The sequence below is a fragment of the Ctenocephalides felis genome, unplaced genomic scaffold, assembly GCF_003426905.1.
Source record: "Ctenocephalides felis isolate EL2017-DRISC unplaced genomic scaffold, ASM342690v1 CF-g0.4_SCAFFOLD_01604, whole genome shotgun sequence".
Lineage (NCBI taxonomy): Eukaryota > Metazoa > Arthropoda > Insecta > Siphonaptera > Pulicidae > Ctenocephalides > Ctenocephalides felis.
This window is the reverse complement of record NW_020537758.1, coordinates 37,431,961-37,456,534: the sequence shown is the minus strand read 5'-3', so window position 1 is coordinate 37,456,534 and position 24,574 is coordinate 37,431,961. Positions and strand designations below refer to the sequence as shown.

General features: G+C 26.9%; 3 protein-coding genes across 3 annotated transcripts; 1 reads left to right on the top strand and 2 right to left on the bottom strand.

The window, feature by feature from the left end:
* The first annotated feature begins 687 nt into the window (after window positions 1–687).
* On the top strand, window positions 688–5,379 carry LOC113373691 (cytochrome P450 4g15-like). Its single transcript, XM_026613971.1, has 5 exons — window positions 688–696; window positions 4,093–4,149; window positions 4,199–4,359; window positions 4,842–5,000; window positions 5,172–5,379. Exons 1-5 carry the CDS (start codon window positions 688–690, stop codon window positions 5,377–5,379), a joined length of 594 nt encoding a protein of 197 aa, XP_026469756.1.
* Window positions 5,380–11,272: 5,893 nt separating this feature from the next.
* Window positions 11,273–16,206, bottom strand: LOC113373690 (metallophosphoesterase 1-like). Its single transcript, XM_026613970.1, has 5 exons — window positions 16,098–16,206; window positions 15,055–15,137; window positions 14,496–14,765; window positions 14,343–14,426; window positions 11,273–11,338 (listed from the first exon to the last, which is right to left on the bottom strand). Exons 1-5 carry the CDS (start codon window positions 16,156–16,158, stop codon window positions 11,273–11,275), a joined length of 564 nt encoding a protein of 187 aa, XP_026469755.1. The 5' UTR covers window positions 16,159–16,206.
* An 821-nt stretch (window positions 16,207–17,027) lies between these two features.
* Window positions 17,028–24,256, bottom strand: LOC113373689 (metallophosphoesterase 1 homolog). The gene is given in 11 exon segments (XM_026613969.1): window positions 17,028–17,253; window positions 17,942–18,129; window positions 21,457–21,516; window positions 21,582–21,701; window positions 21,921–22,061; window positions 22,265–22,347; window positions 22,432–22,506; window positions 22,508–22,590; window positions 22,830–22,971; window positions 23,029–23,215; window positions 24,011–24,256. Coding segments are annotated over 11 exon segments (1,383 nt in total). The 5' UTR covers window positions 24,089–24,256.
* Between the last annotated feature and the right edge of the window lie 318 nt (window positions 24,257–24,574).

Here is a 24,574-nt window from a genome sequence, read left to right as displayed (position 1 = left end):
TATTATTTATACTAATTATTAGCAAACACTATTTAAAATATTATATTCTTATTTTGAACTTATTTAATGCAGCCTTATGTTAACGCACAACATCGCACCTTTTTTTTTTAAATTTTGAAAATTTTCTTTATTTGACTTGACTAAATACATTGATTTTTACATAAAGATTTAAATTGGTGTATACAATTTGAGTCAAATAAAGCAAATTTTCAAATTAAAAAAAAAATTGTTGATACATTTTGATGCAAAAGAGCCCCATTTTGATATATTCAAAAAATACTTTTTACTTCGAACGGAAAATAGAACACTTTATCAGAAAAGGCACCATTTCTATTTCATGTGTTTTTTTTTTTTTTTAATTTTTTATGATTTAATTATTATGAAAAATGTATTTTCATATATCATAATGTTATTTTTGTCGAATTTGGTCTTTATGGGTGAAGTCCATTTGATAAAACAATAATTATTACATCAATATTAACTACTATACTGTTGTATGACAAAATGTAAGGTTTTGATACTAGTCCAGTCATTTTACGTGTGAACATAAAATAAATATTTCTAACTTTGTTTATATATTTTTTTATTCGATCACCAACGTCGTGTGTCCTCACGAAAAGAATGAGTGAATTTTACAGACTGACTTTTTCAAATTGAAAATATAGTAACTCACGGGAACCAAAAATAATGTTTACGGTAAGTTTGTTTAATGGAAAAATATCAAAATTAAATTAAATTTTAAATAAAAAAAATTGTAATGTGTCAAAAAAAGTAATATTGTGTTATCTGTTATCCGTGCAATTCAGGATTTTTATATAAGCAAAAATGAAATTGAATACTACTATTCACTGATATATATTTTTTACTCGCTTTTGAATTAATATGTAAGCCTTGACTTATTAGAATTAGTGATTAAAATGATTGACAAAGTTTTTCCACATATAACCGAATAATAACAAATGAATAAAGTAAATTATATAAAGGCGATCGATTTTGAAAAAATACTTGCTGATCAAGAACTGTTTTTTTATGTCGGTTATATAGAGGAATTACTTTAACATCACAAAAAATTGTTTGTAAAATTCGTAAACTGTTGAATTTTCGTATGTTGAAACTGTTGCTGTGTTATGTTGTGAAGTTAATATTATAATTATGAATAGTTAAGTAGCTTGTCTGTAGCTTTATTATAAAAATAATGAAATCTTCAATGCGGGAGCGAGAAGATAAAATTTGGTTATAATGATCCTTTCTATAGCTAGGATTTTTAAAAAAATATTTTATTATATTATATTATATTATATAATTAAAAATTAATTGTTAATACATTTTGAACAGTGAGAACTTAACGAGTTCTACGAGCTTTTGATGATGGCAACCCAAACGGTTATTCTGTCTCTACGAATTAATTTATTACAATTTTTATAATACTCATGAATTTTTCATTATCCAGCTGTTTACTCTCCCCACTAAGCCACTAATTATTTATATTAACTCAAAAATTATACATTTTTTGTTTTTATTCAAAATTGTTGGTTTTTGCCGGTGTAATTATTTTGGTCTGTTGTAACCAAATTTTATTTATCCTGCAGGGGCTATTTTCTGGAACACTTTATAAAGGTATATTTCTACCTAATTGATAAATAAAAAACTTGGAAATGAATCGAACCAAAAATTTTTTGTACCAGAAATTGGCACTTGATGCATTTTTATTAGTACTTTCGGATTTTGTGCTTCCGCACTAGTCAAACTTTAATGAATAGAAAATTCAGTGGAATGTGGAAATAAACATCTAATATAAATGTTTTTTAATGATTTATAAAATGTTATTTTTGCTTTTTTTGCAACTGATATAGAATAAAATAATATTATTTTATTCAAATAGAACAAGCAGTTGCCATTTGAAATTCGTGGGTGCGTTACATAAATTTGTGTTCCGGTTAGATAATTAACTATTCATTTAACATTGGATGTAAAAGCTAAGTAGTATATAGTAAAAGTAAAAAATGTACTTGCTTTTACAATATGCCAATACCAACCAAATTTTTCAGTATTATTCTACTTTTTATGATAATGTTATTTTCCACATTACAGCATTCAAGTTAACAGATTTATACGAATACAATCCATGATTATGAAGTTTGACTTGAAAGTATTTTGTATACATATATAACTAGTATAACTTGCAGGTCTGAAAAATTTTCCCATTTCTGATCTTAAAAATCTACCACATGTCAATTCTTCAACATTTTCCGATAGACTTCATAAAATAAGCCTAATAGTAGTAATTGACTTTTGATAATATTTGTTATAAATGTTTTTTAAAATTGTTAGTAGTATGATGCTGATTAAGCACAAATATAAATTGTGGTTGAATACATAGGTTTTATATGAAATCAAAATTATCAATCAACTGATGATAACATTGTCATGTTTGAAAAACCAAAATCGCCAAAATACTTCGCATTTTTTCTGTTATTTAAATTAATTAAAAACAAGAGTACATTAATTTTGAATCTTATTTCTTTGACTACACAAAGTTAAAAAATGTGTAATATTAACTACCTTCTTTGATCTTTATTTTTGATGAAGATTTATGTCTTATGGTTGATGAAAATTTGTTTTTTTTTGCAAATTTTAGCCGATAAGATAAAATCTGTTTTGAATTGCTGATTTTGAGTTCATATTCAACCTCGAAATAATTTTAAATATATATATATATATATATATATATATATATTACAGTAAATGTATGTACTTATTAAATCGTTGAATGACTGTTTTGTACTCATAATTTTAGAAGTGCGTTGGTTAAAATTGTGCAAGCTAGATATAATTTTGTATGTCTTCTACAATATTGTGACAATTATAAAATCAACATATATTCCAGAAATAAATATTGTAATAAATATGCGCTCATTTACTATATAACTTTAATTATACTATCATTTAAATAATTATGATTATCAAGATCGAAAATATGTTTATTACATTAAGTAAATTATTTTTGGTTACACTAATTTTGGTACACTATATAATTGCTTTGACCGATTTAATTTTATAAACTTTCTCTTAACTAAACATTAAGTGATTAATATTAGTCCTTGTTAACTTATCATTTTTTTGTAAATGCTCCTGCGCTATTTTTCTGCAGTGTTTATTTTTATTATTTATTTTTTAACCATGGACTCTATTATCCACGGTTTTTTTAAACATAGGTAGTGCAGGTATTATGAACAATAAATATATTTATATCGATGTTATTTTAAATATGTACTCATTAATTCGTTCTGGCTCGCCCGTAGGTAAGCGGTTAAGAACGATGGGACTTGTTTCAGAGGTCCCGGGTTCGATACCCACTTCGAGCAGCCTGTTGTCAGGCAGCAGTGACAACGATTTTCACTTGAAAATATAGATAGCAATATGTTTCCAAGTGAAAATAGCCCTCACCCGGCATTGCTGCGCCAATAAAATGCCAGCCCTATTAGATTAATTCTAATAACAAAAATCATCAAATATGGATGGATTAACCATCGGGTTACCATCTAAAAAAATACGAAGTAAGGAGAAGTTTCAGCCCAATAGTTCATAGGACGTAAGGTTCTGATTGCTGTTCAAAAAATTAAAAAAAAAAATAATAATAATAATTCGTTCTCAGAAGATTTGTTGACTCAGGTCGTTTCTATATTTACTAATCGTGACTTTGTATGATATTCATAAATATGTGCAGCATATAACTGTAAATGTACTCATCTTTTTGCTATGCTTTTCAAATTTCGGCTCCAATGCTTTTATTGGCTTGTGTTAAATTTCTTATAATTTAATATCCTACAAAAGCTATCTATCATCTGCATTCTTTTTCGTTTTAGTACCTTTTCTCTGTTACCTTCAAAAATTTTGCGCAGCAGTATTTCTTATCGCAATATATGGATCCAATCCAGTTTTGTTTTCTCTCTAAGGTCGATCCATTCAATTATTTTTCAGCATCACATCGAAACATTCCAGGCTATGTTTTTTTAACTTCCTTAGAGTTCATGTCTCTGATCCGCTCACATTGCAGATCAATCTTCTGCAAATCAATATTCATTGTTTTAGGTAGTCTTGTTGTTCATTTGCTGGAGACGGTCTTTTTCCATCTATCAACATATCCAGGTATATATATATATATATATATATATATATATATTTTTTTTCTATTTAGGATCGTGTTATCCAAGAACTGGACGAAATCTTTGGAGACAGTGACAGACCTGCAACATTCCAAGACACTTTAGAAATGAATTATTTGGAAAGATGTTTGATGGAGACTTTGATCATTGCCAGACAGATTCAGAAAGACTTAAAATTAGTTAAAAGAGTACAGTATTATAGGCTCACAAAAAGTGTAAAATGATACGTACAATGATTTTTACTTGAAAGTTTATGTAAGAAAAAAATCTCTCCTGACATAGACCTTTAAATAAAAATTCTGCTATTGTTAGATAGTGTTCTAAAATTTATTCCTTTAAATTAGTCGTAAAAAGTTGTGTTTTTTAAGTACCCACATGCTTAAGTTCAAAATACGGTGTAACCGTCACTTAAGGTTTCTTCTAGACTAATAAATTAATTTTGGTTTTGAAATTTATACCATCAGTTGAGTTGTGAAAAATAATGTTTTCAGAGTACCCACAAGCCATGGTTCAAAACAGGTTTATTAGATATGACAATAAATTCTGGCATGAATGATGGCGCGCATACAGTGTCGAAACGTGCACAATAAATAGCTATTTATTTATTCCCATTTATTTAGACTAGTTAGTTGTTTGTTAATATATATTAATTTTTGTATATTTTAGATTCTGCAGAATCCATGGTGATTTCGTGGTTCCTGCCGGATGCACAGTGATAGTCGGAACATACAAAATGCACAGAATGCCGGAACACTTCCCGAATCCGGACGTATTCGATCCGGACAACTTTATTCCGGAGCGAACTGTCAATAGGCACTATTACGCCTATTACCAAGGAGTTGTGTAGGCGAGTACATATAACAGCACTTGTAACTTTTAAACTGTTTGTGCAAAATAAATGAAATATTCGAAAAACTTGTCCAAAATTAAATTACCTTCAACATTGTCTAACACCACAATATACTACAACAACTCGGTATACTCTAAAACTTGGTCTAACCGTATATTTTCTTTTCCTCCACGTCGCAAATACGCAATGTTAAAACTGAAGATAATCTTGATGACGATCCTTCGTAATTTCCGCGTCCACAGCGATTTAACCGAAAAGGACTTCAGGCTTCAGGCCGACATCATCCTGAAACGAGCCGAAGGATTCAAGTTGCGCCTGACACCCCGGAAACCCGGAAGTTCTGTCAGGACATTGAAAGCGTAACCGGAACAAAAAGACAAGAATAGACATCGGAAGTGTGTATTGGACGATGAAATCGATGCAAGCATATAAATATATATACAATATGAAAAATTTGAGAAAATGTTATGCACGACGTTTCGAAAGTGCCATTATCAGACACAAACTTGTGTAAAAACAACTTTTTGTAATAAAACACTTGAAGAAGTGAATTATGCACTTTATGCAAAAAAAATCAAATAATGTAAACATAGATAAACAAGTATGAATGTAAATATGTATGAATGCTTGTATCAATTCATTACTTTTATTTATTCAATCATAATTTTTTTGTTATTATTGCTAATTTATTTAAATAATTTTTTTATCATATACATTTTTGAATGTTAGTAATCCATGACGTGAGGTATATTAGAAATATTTTGTATATTTTATTTAATTAGTAAATATTATTTTTATATAATTTGTGTAATTATGATGAAATAAATTTATGTGTTTATTGAAATTTACAAATGTTGTTTTCTTGATTAACGTTATGTAATTGATACAAACAATTCAGATAATAAAAATAGAAAGAAAACTATGCTAAACTAAACTACTGATAAAAGGTTGATACTAAAAACTGTGTTACCAGTCTATACAAATATATATTCTGTGCTCTATGTTTAATTTTGTGTTGTAAATATTTTCGTAATATATCAACAGTCTGTGCTGTCTAGTACTTGATTGAACAAGTGACTTTATCGTAATAACAATTATTCATATCATAAATTTAAATAGAATTTAAGTTGAAGTGTGTTTTTTGTGAAAATATGATTTAGGTAAATACTAAATAATATTTGATATTTTAATTTTAAGGGACAGTGGTTCATGTTTATGTAATTATAAATATTTTGGCAAATTGTTGGGCACAATTCTAAACAAATATTTGTTAAATACATTTACCAACAATACAATACCAACGCATTGTGATATTGATTCAGGTCCAAAACAATTTTTAATGCATAAATTTGTTACTTTAAACGTCAAAATTGAATTATATTGTTTAAGGTTAAACGTCAAACGTCAAAATTGACAGTTGTGTTCAGGTTAAAAATGTCTGTTGTGACATGTTTATTTTTAAATGCTTATTTTAAAATTGTTAATTAGTGAATATTTTATTTGAAAGCAAAACCACAAAAACTTAGTGAAGAAATCCGTTGATAGATACTTTTAAAATAATCAAATAGAACAGGTCAGATTTAGTTCATTTTTTCTGACCTTTTCAAAACTGCTCAAAATCAGAAATATTTCAAAAGAGGAAAATACTTTTTATCATTGTTCAAACAAAAGGTGTGTTTTTTTATAAAAGGAAATACGTTTTTGAATGTTTTCTTTAAAAACAAATATTCGTGTATTAATTGTCGTCTTAATAATATTTATTAAAAGTGCAGTTGTTATTACTAATTCAATATTTACATCATAAATGAGCCAAAACACATAAATGCTCTTTATAAGTAATGTTTTTTTTTTAATCATAAGTGCCATTTTCAATTAAATTAATTGATTAATTAAATTGATAAAATAAAATTTATTTGTTTGTCTAATGTTAATTAAGAAATTTGCACAAAATTAGATTACCAACAATTTTTTAAGTATTTGAATACTTTAAAATATCATTCAAAAGCAGAATAATGATCTTAAGCTAATTAGCGAGCTAACATGATGTTTTATAATATTTATGACTCATCAACCATATTGAATCCATGGACTACTATTCACGAATTTTATCAAACAAATTTTAGTCACTTTGAAAAACTTTTGCATATTTTCATTAATTTTTAGTAATTAGCAATATGCGAGTTTGGGACATTTTTTTACATTTTGTAAATATTTTGGAAATTTTATTCTGGACACTTTTATATGTTTATTTTAATATTAACTAGATAAAATTTGCTAGAATTTAATGTATATTGTTATATGCACTCAATATTGAAATTTTGAATAATTTGTAGTTGAAACGCTGATTTGAGTTAATAATTGACTACAGGTGGATTTTGGATTTTTTTTATATTTTGTCAAATATTTTGGAAATTTCATTTCGATTACCTTTATTTGTTTATTTTAGTATGAACTAGATAAAATTTACCATCAAATAGTATCAATTGTTTTATGTACTTGCATATCAAAATTTTAAATAATTTTCAGTTGAACCGCAAAATTAAACGTAATATGTAGATTTGGGACTTTTTTTTACTTTTCTTCAAATAACTTTTAATTTTCTTTTCGGGAAGGTTAATTTGTTTACATTAGTAAAAACTATATCAAATTCACTAGAATTTAGTACAAACTAGTACATATAGTTGGATACTAAAATTTCGCATAATTTTTAACTGGAACGCGAATTTGTGTCTGTGTACATTTGAACTGTGTACATCAAACAACTTGAAAATTTTGTTCTAGACATTTTAATTTATTTATATTAGTAAAAAATAGATAAAATTTAGATTTATAAATCATAAACCATAATAAAAGCAAAGACTGCTATTCACGCTTTTGTTATAACTACAGTGATCATATCAAATTATTCGATTATATTAAATGATTTCTTTGAAGTTGAATTGTTTTAAGAGCTTTTTTCAATCTTTGGAAATGATACTTGTACCAAGTTATACGATTAACATAAATGATGTAACTATTTGGCTGTACTTACCCACAAATTATTCGAATGTTTTTATTTTTTCACTAAGTTTTTGTGGTCTTATTTTCAAATAAAATATTCAAAGCTTACTTATTGTTACTAGTCTGGTATTAAGTAACAAATAATCTTATTTTAAATGTATATCTTTAGAATAAACATTTATTCTTTTCACAGGTACTTATGCACTTATAGGAACAGGAACCATAAAATTTGGGTCTCCCCTATACTAAAAGAAATTTATGATCAAAGACTTATTGGACAAAATTTTTGGATGATTTTTTATTAGGCCAAGGACGAAATTATCCTGTTTGTTGAGCTTTCAGGGCGTGTACCACTGGAAAACAACAGAAAATTTGGTTGCAACATCGGAATTTTTAGCAAAAAAATAGATTTGTTTTCGCTATTTTGGAAATATTGTTTACTGATTCCAAAAGATTTTCGGACGCTGATTTCAGAAATGCTATCTATTTTTGGATAAACCCACACACACCCCGCGAAACATCGAAATCTTTGGTTGCAAAATCGATTTCTTTTTTTAAAAAATCGGCTTTTCTTCGCGATTTTCAAAATGTTTTGATTGGTTTTGATTGATTTTGGGACGCTGATTTCGAAAATATTATCCGTTTTTGGATAAATCCACATACCGCTGCGAAAAATCGAAATCATTGGTAGCAAAACCAAAATTTTACTAATGAAATTAAATTTTGTTTTCGCTATTTTCAAAATGTTTTGACCGATTCTGATAGTTTTCGAGGCACTGATTCCGAATATGAAATCAGTTTTTGGAAAAAAAAATTCATCTGCCCTTGGTACCAAATTGAAGTTTGAAAAATTGCCAACTTTGAAGCTGATTTTAACTATGAAGACGATTATAAATTTGTATTTTTTTTGGTTTGGTATATAGATTGTACTTTAGTCTACACAAAGCATTAATTAAAATTATTAATTTCATTCATTAAGTGCTTTAAAATTGCATTTGAAAGTCACAATTTTGGCCAATTTTGGCTGCTCCTGATAGACTGTCTTTTTATCGAAAAAATAATAAGATTTTTAAATTACACCAAAGTAGGTTTGGTTTACTGCTAACCAGGCGTAAATATGAATTTATTAAAAATTATCCTCCTACTTTTTCTTATCTTTTATATATATATATATATATATATATATACACGCGTATATATATGCGTATATATATATATATATATATGCGTATATATATATATATACATATATATATATATATTATATTGATTTTTGTAATACTGACACTCAATAAATTTATTTCTATCTATATGTCTTATTTATTTACACAGTTTGAAAAATTATTGGCTCCAAATATTTTTTTCAGTCAAATGGGATTCGAACTGGCGAACTTGGAATTGATATTCTGGCCTAAAACGTATCTTTACGACCTCGGCCATTCGCACATTTAGCATACAACATTTTTAGGAAACTTATATCTTTCAGTTTGAAAATAACACTTTATATTTTTAAAAAAAGACTGCGGTTTTGTGTAATCAATTGGCCGAGATCGTTAAGTGACCACTACGATTGCTCAGCGTTTCTCGGTTCGATTCCAGAAGAGGCACAAAAAATCTAATGTATAGTTTTTCATAATTATCAAATATTAGTTCAAAATATTAAATTCAGGTGACGCATTTCGACCTTGACACTTAGAATATTTCTGAAAAATTCAAGGTTCGCACTTGACTGTAAGAGAGATACATAAAGAAAAAAAAAAAAAAAGTAGAGGAAGAACTGGGGAAAGAGAGGGGTAGAGGCAGATGATGAATAAGAGAGATGTGTATGATACATATTCTTTATTAAAATTCAATATTAATACAATATAGGAATAAAAATAACTTTTATCATCAATAACTTAAATAGCCGAGCGGTTTAAGTGACCGCATACTCGGTGAAATCGCTCTGGAGGCAGGCACAAGGTGAGACGGATCGAGTCCAGCTGAAGGCGACGACGAGCAACTCTGAAGCAGAAAAAATGGAGCAGTGCTGGTGGATGGCTGTTGGCGAGCGCAAAGGGTCCTGAAACGAACACACGAAGTGATGGTCAACCAGAGGTCCATGATGCGAGAGGTTACATGCAGAGGGACACATTGCGGAAGAAGATGCATGCCGGACCCAAAAATCTACCCAAAAACCACGACATGCGAAAAAAACACCAAAAAAAGAAAAAAAATGTGAAAAAAAGCAAAATAAAAGGGGAAAAAGGGGAAAGAGGAGGAGGAGGAGGAAGGGGAGGGGTGGAGAGCCTAAAAAAAAAACCCCTTAAGTCCCAGATCAATTTTTCTCTTTTCTGTTCAGCATTGAAACTTTTTTATGTTTTTTAGTGTTCCCTCACACCAATTCCCAAAACCAACACTCGAATGAAATGAAGTCCACGTTGAAGTTTTCACAACGAGGAAAAATTACTGGGACTTAGTTAAAATTTTTAACTTTGTCCCAATAAAATTTTCTCGTTGTGAAATATTCAATGTGAGCCTCATTCATTCGAATGTTGGCTTTGGGATAATACAGCATGCATAAATAACTCATCTGTCTTAATTGAAAAGGTTTCAGAAAATTTGGACTTAGAAAAAAAAAATTATCTGAAAGAACTTAGAAAATAAAAATTATTCGAAAGAATTATAATCAGAAAATTTGGACTTAGAAAAAAAAAAAATTATTCGAGAGAATTATTTAATTAATCGATGAAATGAAATTATATTAATCGAATTAAAATCGTTTATACGACTTGATAAAACATGTGAAACCTTTACAATTAATCGAGACAAAAAAACAAATATAGCTGACTTGAATAATATACAAATTATTGGAAAAAGCCAAAAAAGAAATTCAATAAAACTTGTAAAATGAAATAATAAAAAATGTTCAAAAACTTGAACATTAAAAACTTCAAAACTGTTATAAAGCTCATTGTTATCCTTTAGAAATCGAGTTAAATAATTTTTACAATTTGAATCGAATAATAAACTTGTTAACAAAATTATATTTTGTCTAATCATTCAAGTCAACTCTTTGAAACTTCGATTACATGTCTTGATCAAAATTGTTTTTAGCAACAAAAGAATAAAAATCTATCATTCAGCTATGCAGCGATATGATTGAATAAATTTAAAAGAAAATTACAGTAAAAGACTTTTAAAAGCTGCATTTAATTAAGAATTTGGTAAGTCGTATTGAGTATTTGAAATAATTTGATCAAAACCAACAATCGTGTTATCCAATAAATAAGAATGTACATGCAGTCAACATTGCTACAGGGAAAACACATGATTCTTGATACTGGAAATGTAATTTAAAAAATTGTTTCCAAAGAATAATGAACAAGAGGTGTCATAAAAAAAGAGATTTTTGTAACAAAGTAAAGTTAGGAGTTACCTAAAGAAGGATGCTAGGGCCTCTTCAACAAATAAGTAGTCGATGCAAACAAAAACTGAATTGGTTAACTAATAATTTGGTGATAAAAATTCAATATATAAGAATTATGAATTCTACACAAAATCAGCTCATAGTGTTGTTATAGAACAAAAGAATTTCTGATAGACTATTCATGGAATTGTAATAATATAAATTACTTTCAATGACTTTGATACATAAGAGAAATATAAACTTTTTTCTTTTATATATATTTAAAACAAGTATAAAATGCACTTGTATAAATTTAAAAAAAAAAACTGAATCAACATGTTTTCCCCATAACAAATTAAATATGAACATAGTCTTTTACACATATGTCTGCCAAATTAACTTAAAATCTTTTATTAGCTTATTGTATATTAGTTGTAGTTGAATAAACAAAGAATATATTGTATTCTATGAATTAAAAATTAATAAAGTATATCTTATCAAAGATAGTGATATGGACTCAAATATAATAGTATAAACAATATTTTCAGCAGATATATGTATATAACTATGATAAATAATGCGCGAGCCAGAAAGCACAAGTTCTCAAAGCACCCCCGAATTAATTTCATTTAATATGAAAAACAAGCATTAAATACGTAAGTTTATAAGAAATATTATTATTACAAGCATAAAAGTAGTATATAATAAAAAAATCAGTCATTAATTGTAAACCTCTTTCAGAAAATAAATTATGAGTGATATCTTTTTATTTATTTCTATTTAAATTATAGTTTCACTAAAGATTACAAAAAATATTGTGATAAAGTAAACATTTTCAAAAATATTTGACTGCTTTAAATTCAAAAATAAGAAAAACTTAATGTATATATACTGCATATGTACTTTATTTCAAATATTCAATATTTAATTCTTATGTGTTTATATATATATATATATATATATATATATATATATATATTTGTAAATTTTTTTGCAGCCCAACCGTCGAATTAAAAAAAGATTAAATAACAAAATTATTTATTCCATTATACGTTTCGACACTTGATGTGTGTCATCATTCAGTAATCAAACCAGGAAAAAACAGGAAACATTAATTATGATGTAAACATTGATATTAACACTAAATTTGTGTAAAATAATAAAATACTATTAATTAACAAATGAGAAATAGGAGGAGCACATATTGCCCTCCTATATTTAATGTTATGGTAGCATAGCGTTGTGTGTACTATTCCCAAAATTTACAAATATGTATCAACGTCGACAAAACTTTCATCATATAAGGCCGAAACGTATGTTTTCATAATAAAAACATTTTCCTTTAATAAAACTGTTATTAATTACTGGATGGATGCCCAAGAACAATTTTATCATATTATTTCACCATCTGAAGAAAACCCTCACCCTTTATATATATATACATAAGAATTAAATATTTAATATTTAAAATAAAGTACTATATATCAGATGTAGTATGATAAATGCCTGTATATATCAGAAATATATTCTTTGACTCGCTTTGTATAAAACATGCTTTGCACTTACATTGTTCGATATCCTCTATAGCAGCTCCCAGAACACTAACTCATTACTTGAACCACCTCTAGAGCATCCACCAGAAATCTCAAGTACTCGACACAAAATCACTACTTTAGAGCCACTACATAACTTTAGTCTTTTACAAGTCTACTCGACATGTTGCAATTGTCCCAGTAAAGTCTTTACACAATACACAACACACGACTCTTATTAGAGACTTTCGTGAATTTAGAATTCGATATAAAGAGATATGTGTTGGAAGTACTCAAATATAAGCTATAAAAGCACATATATAAATTATACTGTTGATAATTGCATGTATATAATTAAAGGATACATTGGCGCTGTAAATGAATTAATAACCTACAAAAGCACATATATAAATTATACTATTGATAATTGCACGTATTTAATTAAAGGATACATTGGCGCTGTAAATAGTTTAACTATAAAATTGATTCAAAATGGAGACCCTGAAAGAGATACTTATCAAAGGCACCTCCACACATATCCATTTTTTCGGCTTTTAATTAACGTTTCACGATAAATTTATTATATCAAATTGATCTACTAAATTAATTACACGTTTTGATGTACAAATTAACAAAATCCAATCAAGGATTTAATTAAAAACTCCTAATTAACGCGACAGCATGTTAATTCACGAAATTCTATTTGACAACTGACGCAATTGAAGTTAACAACATGTGTCAAAATCGTCAATATATAATTTAGAGCGCGAAATTCAAACTTTGTAAATTCACAAACTTTGATAAGACTACATACTACATATTATTAATGAATATTATTTGAAAGATCATGTAGTGCATATTCATAATGAGGCATGAACAATTTTCGTATTTTCATTGATCAGTCATTCAACTTAAATCATGAACGTTAATAATAATATGTTTAATAGTGTCAAAGCGTAGTTTTTGCCGGTGAGATTCCGGCTATCCCACACAGATCACAAAGCGACTCGATTTCTTTTTATAAATACCAATAACAATAATTTTATTTTAATTAATTCAATAAAGTGCACAAAAGCAAGAATGATTCAAATTGGTTGAGCGGTCGGCCAAAAACGCCGTCGAAAAATTGTATCAACACATGCATGCATATGCATACATACGCACGCATCAATTTTTTCTAAATTATGCCAAAATGCTCAGAAACATACTTAATACAGTAAAGCATACAAATATAATAAGTAAATAAAACTTCTTTTAAATATAAATATTTAATCAAAGTATTAAAGAATTACATAAAATTATATCTCAATTGGTAGTTTTAAAGCTTTTTTTAAATAAAGTCTTCTAACTTTTTGACAAAGTTTTATTCTACAAGATTTATAACAATAGAAAGAAACTAATATTACGATAAAAATATAAAATAATATAATTGTTGCTTGAGTCGGCATTGCACACTTGTATATGAATGTACTCTCTGGTGTAAAGTATGCCTAAAGATTATTATTATTGAATAATTTAATATAATACAATTAATTAATAAATTTATATTATATTATTACCAATATGTAATTAGGATCATTTCGATTTCTGTAATTGAACGATGCAACAGTATATTCCAGCACTTCGGAATCGAATGAATGTTTATAAATGCACCCATAATGCGTGTGACCAGACCATGCTTCTCGGAATGATAAGGCATTATACAAATAGTTTGAAGCATTTTTTGATAGACAATCATATTTTTCCTTCATTACTGTTGTTCTATCTGGACCTGTGGCGGAATCCCATTCAAAACATAATTCCTCATTTAATCTATACAACGGAAAATGCTTGAACAAAAATATTTTATTTATTTACAATAATGTAAATACTTTCAATAATGTAATATTTAAAATAATTTATCTACAGTAATGAGAATTACAATAATTAAAAGATTATCAAAATAAATGAAGGACCTACACATTAGAAAATTAACAATCCCATATAAATGTTAGCTATTACCCAATCTTTAAACATCTCTAAAGATTAAAAAACTTTTTGATTTAGAGGTATTTGATCTTACTTTGATTTATTAGTTGTTTTTTTTTGGTATCTAAACTACACAAAAACAAAACTTACTTGTATTAATACGGGTCTACTATATTGTTGATAATTTTTCACATTAAAGCACTCGCCGGTTTTGTTCCAGCATTTCATTAAATCTAAAATTTATAAATATTATCAGTGCAAATCTAATATTAAAAAAATGGATTCGGTATGAGATAAAAGAATTTCAAAATTTCAGTGAAATCGCATTTTCCACCAGGAATTTTGAGCCAAGAAATAAGAAATTTTAATCATAAATCTAGCGCACCTCATTTCGTTTTCATTTGAATTTCACATTCATTTCTAAGGCGCCGAAGAAGAATTAATATTGTTTTTCATTGATAAAACAGAAAAATTAACAAAAAAAAAAACAACGATTTCTTTACATTCCATGATTTTTTTAAAAAAATATTTTTATCAGAGGTAAGCTCAACACATGCAAAAGACGGTAAGAAAAAGAAAAAATGAAAACTATAAATATTTATTACCAATAATCGTTCAAAAACTCATTTATCCCATATAAATGCATGTAAAATGAATGATGGTCATGCCAGAACACTCCGACCGTTCGTAGATAAATAAATTTTCGACCGACGGAGGGTTAATTACCTTCTTAACTTCCCGAAGCAGAAGTTTATGTTTTTGTAAGAAAATCCAATTTGCTAATTTTATGTATTCTTAACATTTCAAGTTATTCTGAATCGTGAGACCAAATTGTGTATTTTATGTGATCCGATTTTTGACCTTTCGTCAATGTTTTCTCAAACACATCTGGACTAATTTCAAAAATATGAAAGCCATTCTATGTAACAAAATAAGCTTGCGTTGATTTGTTTTGCGCGTGTATATGCCATGTACATTGAGACGCCTATTAGACTATTAAAGAAAAGTTAGTAGGAAAATAAGTCTTTCTATTAATTATTCCCAAATTATTAATTATATTTCTAATCTTATTCAAATATTGTGAATAACTTATTCCCTAAAATTTTTCAATAATTGATGGTACAACTTTTCATGCATTCTTGAATATAAATTATTGCAACTTCTTGTTTGAATATTTGTTTTATTAAAAATACCTGAAATTTGTTCTATTAATGCTTCAGTCTTATTGCATAAGTAGCAATTATCCATTTCCATAGCTATCGAATTAATTAGAACAAAATGAACATCCTTAATAGTAATTAATTTTACAGGATCCGTGTCAAATAATGAGGAGAAGGTTTGCTCACGGGATTTGAAAATTCTGAAAAATAATATAATAATATATATATATATATATATATATATATATATATATATATATATATATATTAGGGTGGTCCTTAAAATGGTCATTTTCGAATTTCCTTGCTCCCAGGGTCTCAAATGGTTCCAAATTGATAAAAAACAATTCTCTGAAAGTTTAGCTCTTAATCTTAACGTTTAGATAGAGCGCAATTCAATCAAAGTTTCTATGGAAAGAGCATGAAATAAATTTTGGAAATTCAAAAAAAATGTTTTAGGTATAATTTAGCGACAAATGAATGAGTTTTATTCATTTATTTGTTCGCTAAATTACATCTAAAAAACATTTTTTAAATTTTTGATAAATTTTCCATGCTATTCCATACAAAACTTTGATTGAATTGCGCTCTATCTAAACATTAAGATTAAGAGCTAAAACTTTCAGAAATTGTTTTTTATCTATTTGGAACCATTTGAGACCCTGGGAGCAAGGAAATTCGAAAATGACCATTTTAAGGACCACCCTAATATATATATATATATATATATATATATATATATATGTATAATAAATAAAATCTAGCTACTTGATATTTTTTGTATTTAGCTTTTGACCTATGTGATTTTAATGCTCATAAGTCATGTATTATAACTGCAGTAAATAACGTGATACAGTTTGTACAAAAAGAATTAAATTAGTTGTTGTTTAACATATCTTTGTTTAGTATCTTTTCAAAGGTAATCATTCTTGTTCTATAGAATTAATATGTGTATGCAATATCTTACTCATAATGAAATCCTATGTCGTGATTTCCAGCAATGACAAAGGTTGTCGTTGAGTTTGGAACACTAAATATGTTTGAAAATTGTTCATGGTATTCTTTTAATTCTTTTTCATTAGACCATAGCCCTTCATTTAGTAAATCACCTGTAGAATAATGTGTCAGCAAATATTTATTAAATATTTGTTTCAAATGTGGGATTAGACAGACTCTTACGAACATCATACTGAAATTTTATTACATATTCCATATTCAATTATTAATGTTAAATTTAGTAGATGTCGTTGATTGATAAATAATATATTTATAATACTTGACAACTTATTTAGTATAATGTTGTAATTCTATATGCCAATTAAAATTAATTACAATTTTATGATTTATGATTTTATGAGGATGAATGAGTTTCATGTGATTTTCTGTAAGAATGGAAAACTTATTTTACAATATTTTTACAACACAAGCAAACAATTTATTTACTATCCATTTTTTGATAAGTTATTAATTAATACCAGGTGATAAAGTAAAGAATCTTTAAAAAATGGCATGTTTTCATTCACTTGATTACAGCCCTCCAAATAACATGTTAATTAAGAGAAAAAAATGTTTTTCCACGATTAGTAAAACTGTTTACAACTTTTTTTTAATTCTCGAATTTTTTATAAATGGTAAAAATTGGAATTGATGAGCATAGTTCCTACAGATTTTAAAATATAGTTAAACTTTGAAGATAAAAAAATTGATTTTGCAAAACTTCAAGACTAGAATACCCCCTCATTATCATGATAGCAGTTCAAAAATAAGAATAAAAAAATTGTGTAATTTTGATAACTATGTAAACGAGTATAAAAAAGTAATTATATATTATATATATTATATATATATATATATATAATTAACACATTGCATGTTACCTAAAATAAACACTATTTCTGGTTTGAAGTGTAATTGCAGTTTGAAATGCTCTAGTCATTTGCCAATTTCTCAAAACTTGGTCTGCCCAAACACTTGTTTTCCTTCCAAGTAAATGAGTATCTGTTATAATAAGAGCTTTGACCGGATCTTTGTAAGGATGATTTTCACTTAATTTCGGCCAATCACACTAAAAGTTAAATCAGGTTTATTCACTGTTTACATTACAAAGGTCGCTCATTTTAACCATACCTTCAATTGAACTAAATAATATATAGCAAACTCGTTAAAAATAACAGTACTCAGCAATATGGAAAAAGAGATTACAAGTATTTTATATGTATTTGTTCTCTTCATTGCTATTTTTGGTTCAGATCCATTGCTTATTGTAGTGCTTTCTTGTTTATTATGACTTCATATAAATATGTTTTTGTTACTAACTAAATGCATATATTTATTTACTGAATATAAAAAAACATTGACAATATTTTATTACACCAGGTGCACGTTGTGTTCTATGAACTACTAAAATAATTCTAATTGTAATGCCAAAAATATATTTATCAAATATCAATATCAGAAAAATGTGATAAGTTCCTTTATCTAAGTAGATAAGCCAAAAATATGAGTAAATTCATATTAGGAAATAATAAAAGTATTACTTGTTCGTTCTACTGCCGATTTTATCTTTTTTGCATTTATCTTAATGTTATTTATAAAAGTGTTTAATTACTCTGACAGGTGTAGTTTTAATAAATCAAGTTAGAAAAAATAAATGAATAAAAATTATAAATATAAGCATATACCAATTTCATCAAAATCTATCATAAAATCTTCGTTATTTACTTATTTATTTACTTAGTTTTAAAATCTTTTATCCGGAAAAATTTAATTTTAATATAAAATTTATTTGTATTTGTTTTCCAGTAAACATGCTCACCTACTCGTTCCGTTATAATTTTTTGTAAGGTTTTCGAAGAATTTTTTACAATCTAATATCTAAATAATTAAATTTTATTCATTAAATATAATAATATAATATAAGAGATTAAACACATAAGTGAATTGCATTATAATGCCTTTTATGTGATAAAAACGGCTCTCACAAAAGAATAGTTATTGGTAATATTTGAATTGTGTAATACATGAAAGCAAGCAAATGATTGATTGATATACAATATATTAACTAAGTTCCAATGCATTACTATTTAATAAAACTGTAATTTTGAAGCATATTTTTTAATAAAATGTAAAAAAATAGAATGTAGAAATATTTTATATCTTAGACCTTACAAAAATAAATGCGTGTATGCGGATACAAATTTTCATCGCCGATTTCGGGAACACGGATCAACCGATTTGAATGATCGAAACAAAAAAAGACAGAACCAGTAGTTTTGAAGATACGGGGCAAAAGTTCAGTTTTGAGAGAACGTAGCGTCCTATTTAAATGTTTTCAAAAAAATATTTTGTATTGTGAATAAACTGATAATTTTTTTAAAAGGCACGTTTAGAGGTTTAACAGATGCAATAAATAAAAGTAAAGAAATCACCAGATATTTTATAGAGATATTAATAATAAGTACAAATTTTATTCAAATTTCTATGGGTTCCGTACCAAATGTTTAGCTGTAAGCAACAGCAACATGACTCTTTGATATTTCGTCTCTAAAACAGCTACGCAGGCCGATTGCTTTAAAAAAATTTTCTATATTCGTTTTTTTTTGAAAAGGCAAATTCTTAAAAAAATTCAAAATTTCTCAAACCAGATTTTTTCAAAAGAAATTTAAAGCCTATTTTATACATTTTATTTTCGGTACAGAAATTGAAGAAAATCGATCAATCTCAACTTGATATAATTCAAAGAAACCTATGATATCTGTAATTTTTAATTTGATTTTATCACATACTTAAATATGTAATAGAATATAAAAACAAAATCACTTTTGAATATTGTTTATACTCGATTTGATGGGTATATAAATTATTGTAATTGTTATAAATTTTCATATTTAAGATGTATGTTTAAATCATGAACTCTATCTCAACATGAAAATTTTCAGATGAAATAACAGAAAGCACTGTGTTATATCGAGCGGCATCGATAAAAGAAGATACTATAAATTTAAATATAAATAATATATTTTATATATTAATAGTTTTTCATAATATTTTATACCGGCATTCCTGGCTGACATGCTAAATATATATATATATATATATATATAATATATATATATAATCGATGCTTTTCTGACGCAACCTCGTAACTCGATTTTTAAACGATTTTGAGTTTTAATCGGAAAATCAATCCTAAATATAGACGCATAGATCTGTGAAGTTTTATAAAAAAAAAATCAACCGAACGTTTTTTTATTGAGAAAATACAATCACGTATCTCAATTCAGAAAATGTGCCATGCGCACCCTCGTATCTCAGAATACATGATGGCGTATATAAACGCACGGATCAACCGATTTGAAACATTCAAAAAGCAATCGCTTCCTATTGAGAAAACAGAGTATCCAATTTGAATTATTTAAAAACATTCAATTTGTATTGATGACGTGGTGATTAGTTTCTGAAAAAGACAGGCCCAGTCGTTTCAAAGCTTCCGATTCGAATGATTCAATGAACATTTTGCAGTATAAAGAATCGATTAGTTTAGGAAAGCAGAGTTTTTTTGTCCATTTTTTTTTAATTTACAATTATTTCTTTGTTTAAATATAAAAAATGATTCGAATTTTAATTTTAATGCTAGCTAATATTCTAAAACTCTCTTATATACCTCAAATAAATAAATTTAAATTTGCAAATTAGTTTATATAATTCTTAGAAATATATATGAGATATGTTTTTTTTTTACTTTCATTTACTTTTTATGTAAACGAATATAAACGTCGTTGTCCAGTTTATTCTTATATTTTGTCATTCAAATACGAATAATGAAAGTTACAGTATTTATAATAATCTATTTGTAATCATTTATTATTCCTCGATTCTATTTAATTACGCAAGTTTAATATTGTTTGTTTTTTTATTAAGAATTATTTAAAAAGTTGATCGATTCTCAAAATAAAACAATTGAAAAAAGTTATTCATGTACTCTTATTTGAAAACAGCATGACGCAACCACATATGTTACATTTTTTTCCGTGCGACAAACACGTATCTCAAAGAATTGAAGAAAAAATAATGATTAATTGTTTGTAATATCATACTTGACTCAAATAATTGTCACAAGATTGAATATTTTTAAAATTTATAAAAAAAATTGTTAACAGCAGTTCAAAAATTCGTTATAAAACGTTTTTTGTCTCTCCTGAAAAGTAGTAGTTTCTGAGATACGAGGTTGCGTCAGAAAAGCATCGATATATATATATATATATATATATATATATATATATATGAAAAATTGATATTTCATTTTAATTTATAATGTTTTCTGCTTCTATAAAAATATGTTATCAAGCCCAAAATTATCACAAAGCTAGACAAAATATATATATTTATAAACTGTATTTTCTGTTGGCATGGCACATTTGTATATAAGAGTATCATCAACTGAGAACAGGGCCTAAAATTAAAATATTATTATAAAAGTTTCATACCTTTTTAAGCAGTTTCATTCTTTCAAATTACCAAAATATAACTGGGATCGTTTCTATTTCTCCAACTAAATGAAGCAACTGTATACTCGTAAACTATTGGATTCTCCCAATGTTGATAAATACATCCTTGGTGTGTGTGACCTGACCAGGCCTCACGAAAATTAATAGTCAACTGAGAACAGGGCCTAAAATTAAATTATTATTATAAAAGTTTCATACCTTTTTAAGCAGTTTCATTCTTTCAAATTACCAAAATATAACTGGGATCGTTTCTATTTCTCCAACTAAATGAAGCAACTGTATACTCGTAAACTATTGGATTCTCCCAATGTTGATAAATACATCCTTGGTGTGTGTGACCTGACCAGGCCTCACGAAAATTAATAGTATTTTTCAAAAATTGTGTTGACTCTTTAGAGAGGCAATCCCACTTCTCTCTGAAATGGTCATTCGTAGGTAGTGAGTCCCATTCATTGCACAAGGCATCTGATTTTCTATATAATGGGAAGTGCTAAAAATAAAATATCTTACACATACTTTGTTTATATAAGGTGCTACATACATAATTCCGCTTTCATCTATTCCTAATATTCCTTCAAACTTTTTAAATGCTTTTATAAACATTCAAAATGTTCATCTTTTCTAGATTGTTATGTATTAGTGTGATTAGTTAATGTAGAAAAAAAGAATATATTTTAGATCAAATGCTAATACCTGCATTAAAATCGGCCTACTATAATGTTTCTTTTGAACAACCTTATCACAACTTACTACACCTTCCCAACATTTTAAAGTCTCTGCAACATAAAAGATCATGTTAATAATATTATTATTATTTGTAAGCTCAATTCATGATTATCATAATTATTAGGTAGTCATACCTGATATATTATAAACCAGATTTTCAGCTTGTCGACATAAGAAACATCCATCACCTTCCATAGCCATTGAGTACAAAATGTACATTCTTAAGAGTTATAATACGAACAGGAGGTGCATTTAATGTAATCGAAAACCGTTCTGCTCGAGATTTGAATATTCTAAAAAGAGCAAAATTATAGTACTGTGATAAATAGCAATTACTTCAACACTTTGCAGTTATATGTGTTGGATTTTTATTTTTATTACCATATGAAGAAAGTTGTTTTTTTTATTTTTTTCATTCAAAAATAATTATTTTACATTTTATATATAGGATTTATTTACTTCTTTATATATTTATCATTATCTTATTTAAATATACATGTACCTAGAAATAATTATCATAAATAATACTTACTCATAATGAAAGCCTATATCATGATTCCCAGCAACCACATACATTTCTATATTTTTAGGTAGTTTAAATAAATCATTAAATCGCTTATGATATTCATTAAATTCTTCTTTATTAGCCCAAAGACCTTCATCAAATATATCACCTAAAACAATATTTTATACTTAATTAAAATAAAAATATCATTAAGATATTTTATTACCTAAAATAAATACCACTTCTGGATTATGTAGGGCAATAGCTGTTTGAAATGCTCTATGCATTTGCCATTCTCGACGTAATTTATCAAACCAATGGCCTTTTCGTTTGCCAAGCAAATGTGTATCAGATAAAATAAGAGCTTTAATGTATTGGTTATGTGATTGTTCTGTGACGTTGGGCCAATTGCACTGTGAAATATTAACATAACATAACACATAAAATTGCACTGTAAAATGTTATGCTAATTATGAGTAAAGAAGCAAAAGGTCAATAAAGAATACACATATCTTTCAAGAAAGTAAAATTATTTAACAATTTAAAATATTGTGCAAATGTTATAAAGTTTAATTATGATTAAAAATTGTGCACTTACACCATACTATGTAATGGAAGAACAAAAACGTTCTATGAAAATTTATATTGTCGCTATCTCCTTCCCTGTCAATAAATTACGAATTCATAAATCAGTACAAAAAATAATATGGCATGTAATTCAATGGTGTTCCAATAATAGTAATGAATAATTTTTATAAATTACACAGAAAACCCAACCTCTCAAAATGTTTTGAAGCCTTTGTAGCAGTATCAGATAATTTTTTGAAGTTCAATATGATGAAGCTGTGAATATTTACTTAGCTTTGATTGTAAAATTTCCAATCATTACAATCATTAATATTACTTATATGGAACTAAATGAATGTGATGTAATTATAAACAATGTCTATGTTACCCTCTACAAAGCATTAAAATTAATACTGAGCATAAAAGAAATATTCAATAGCTTTTACATGTATTTGATTTATTCATACTTTGCCTTATTATTCGATACCGTTGCCATATTTTCCTTAGCACCACTTAATATTAAAAGAATTAAATCAAAATGTATGATAAAGGTTTTCGAATTTTCGTATTGTTAAGAAAATATCAATTGAGAAGTTGTTTAAAAACTGCAAATAAACATTTTTCTTATTTCCTATTCTTACCTTAAATTGTATTAAATAGTAAATAAGATACTCATTGAACAATATAATGAGCATAACAGCTGCAAACAAATGCAACATTTTCCTTTTTATCGAAAACGTTATGTGTGCCATGGTGTTGTGGATTCCAATTTATAACTTCTAATACATATTTTAATTTATATTATACATATTTGCGTTCATATTGAACATATAATATACCTTCCTTACATTTAAAAAAAACATTGTGTCTTTTAGGTTAACATTTCTACGAACAACTTCAACAATGAAATCAAGTCTTACAACATAGTATGGGTAGATAGTAATCATAGATGTGAAACTATAAGGTGTGCACATTTGGTCGAAGACTGCGTTTCAGAAACTTGAGCGCCTCTTTTGTTTGAAAATCGAACCAACGTTTATTTGAATCTTTAATTTTAACAATAAAAGTGTTATAATCTAAATAAAATATAATCTGATTAGGTCTATACTGATATTCGATTATTTTGCTCTCTAGCCATTTATAGTGAAATTAATTTAATTTACAAGTAGTTCAACAGTTGTTGATTTACACGTAAATAATCTTAT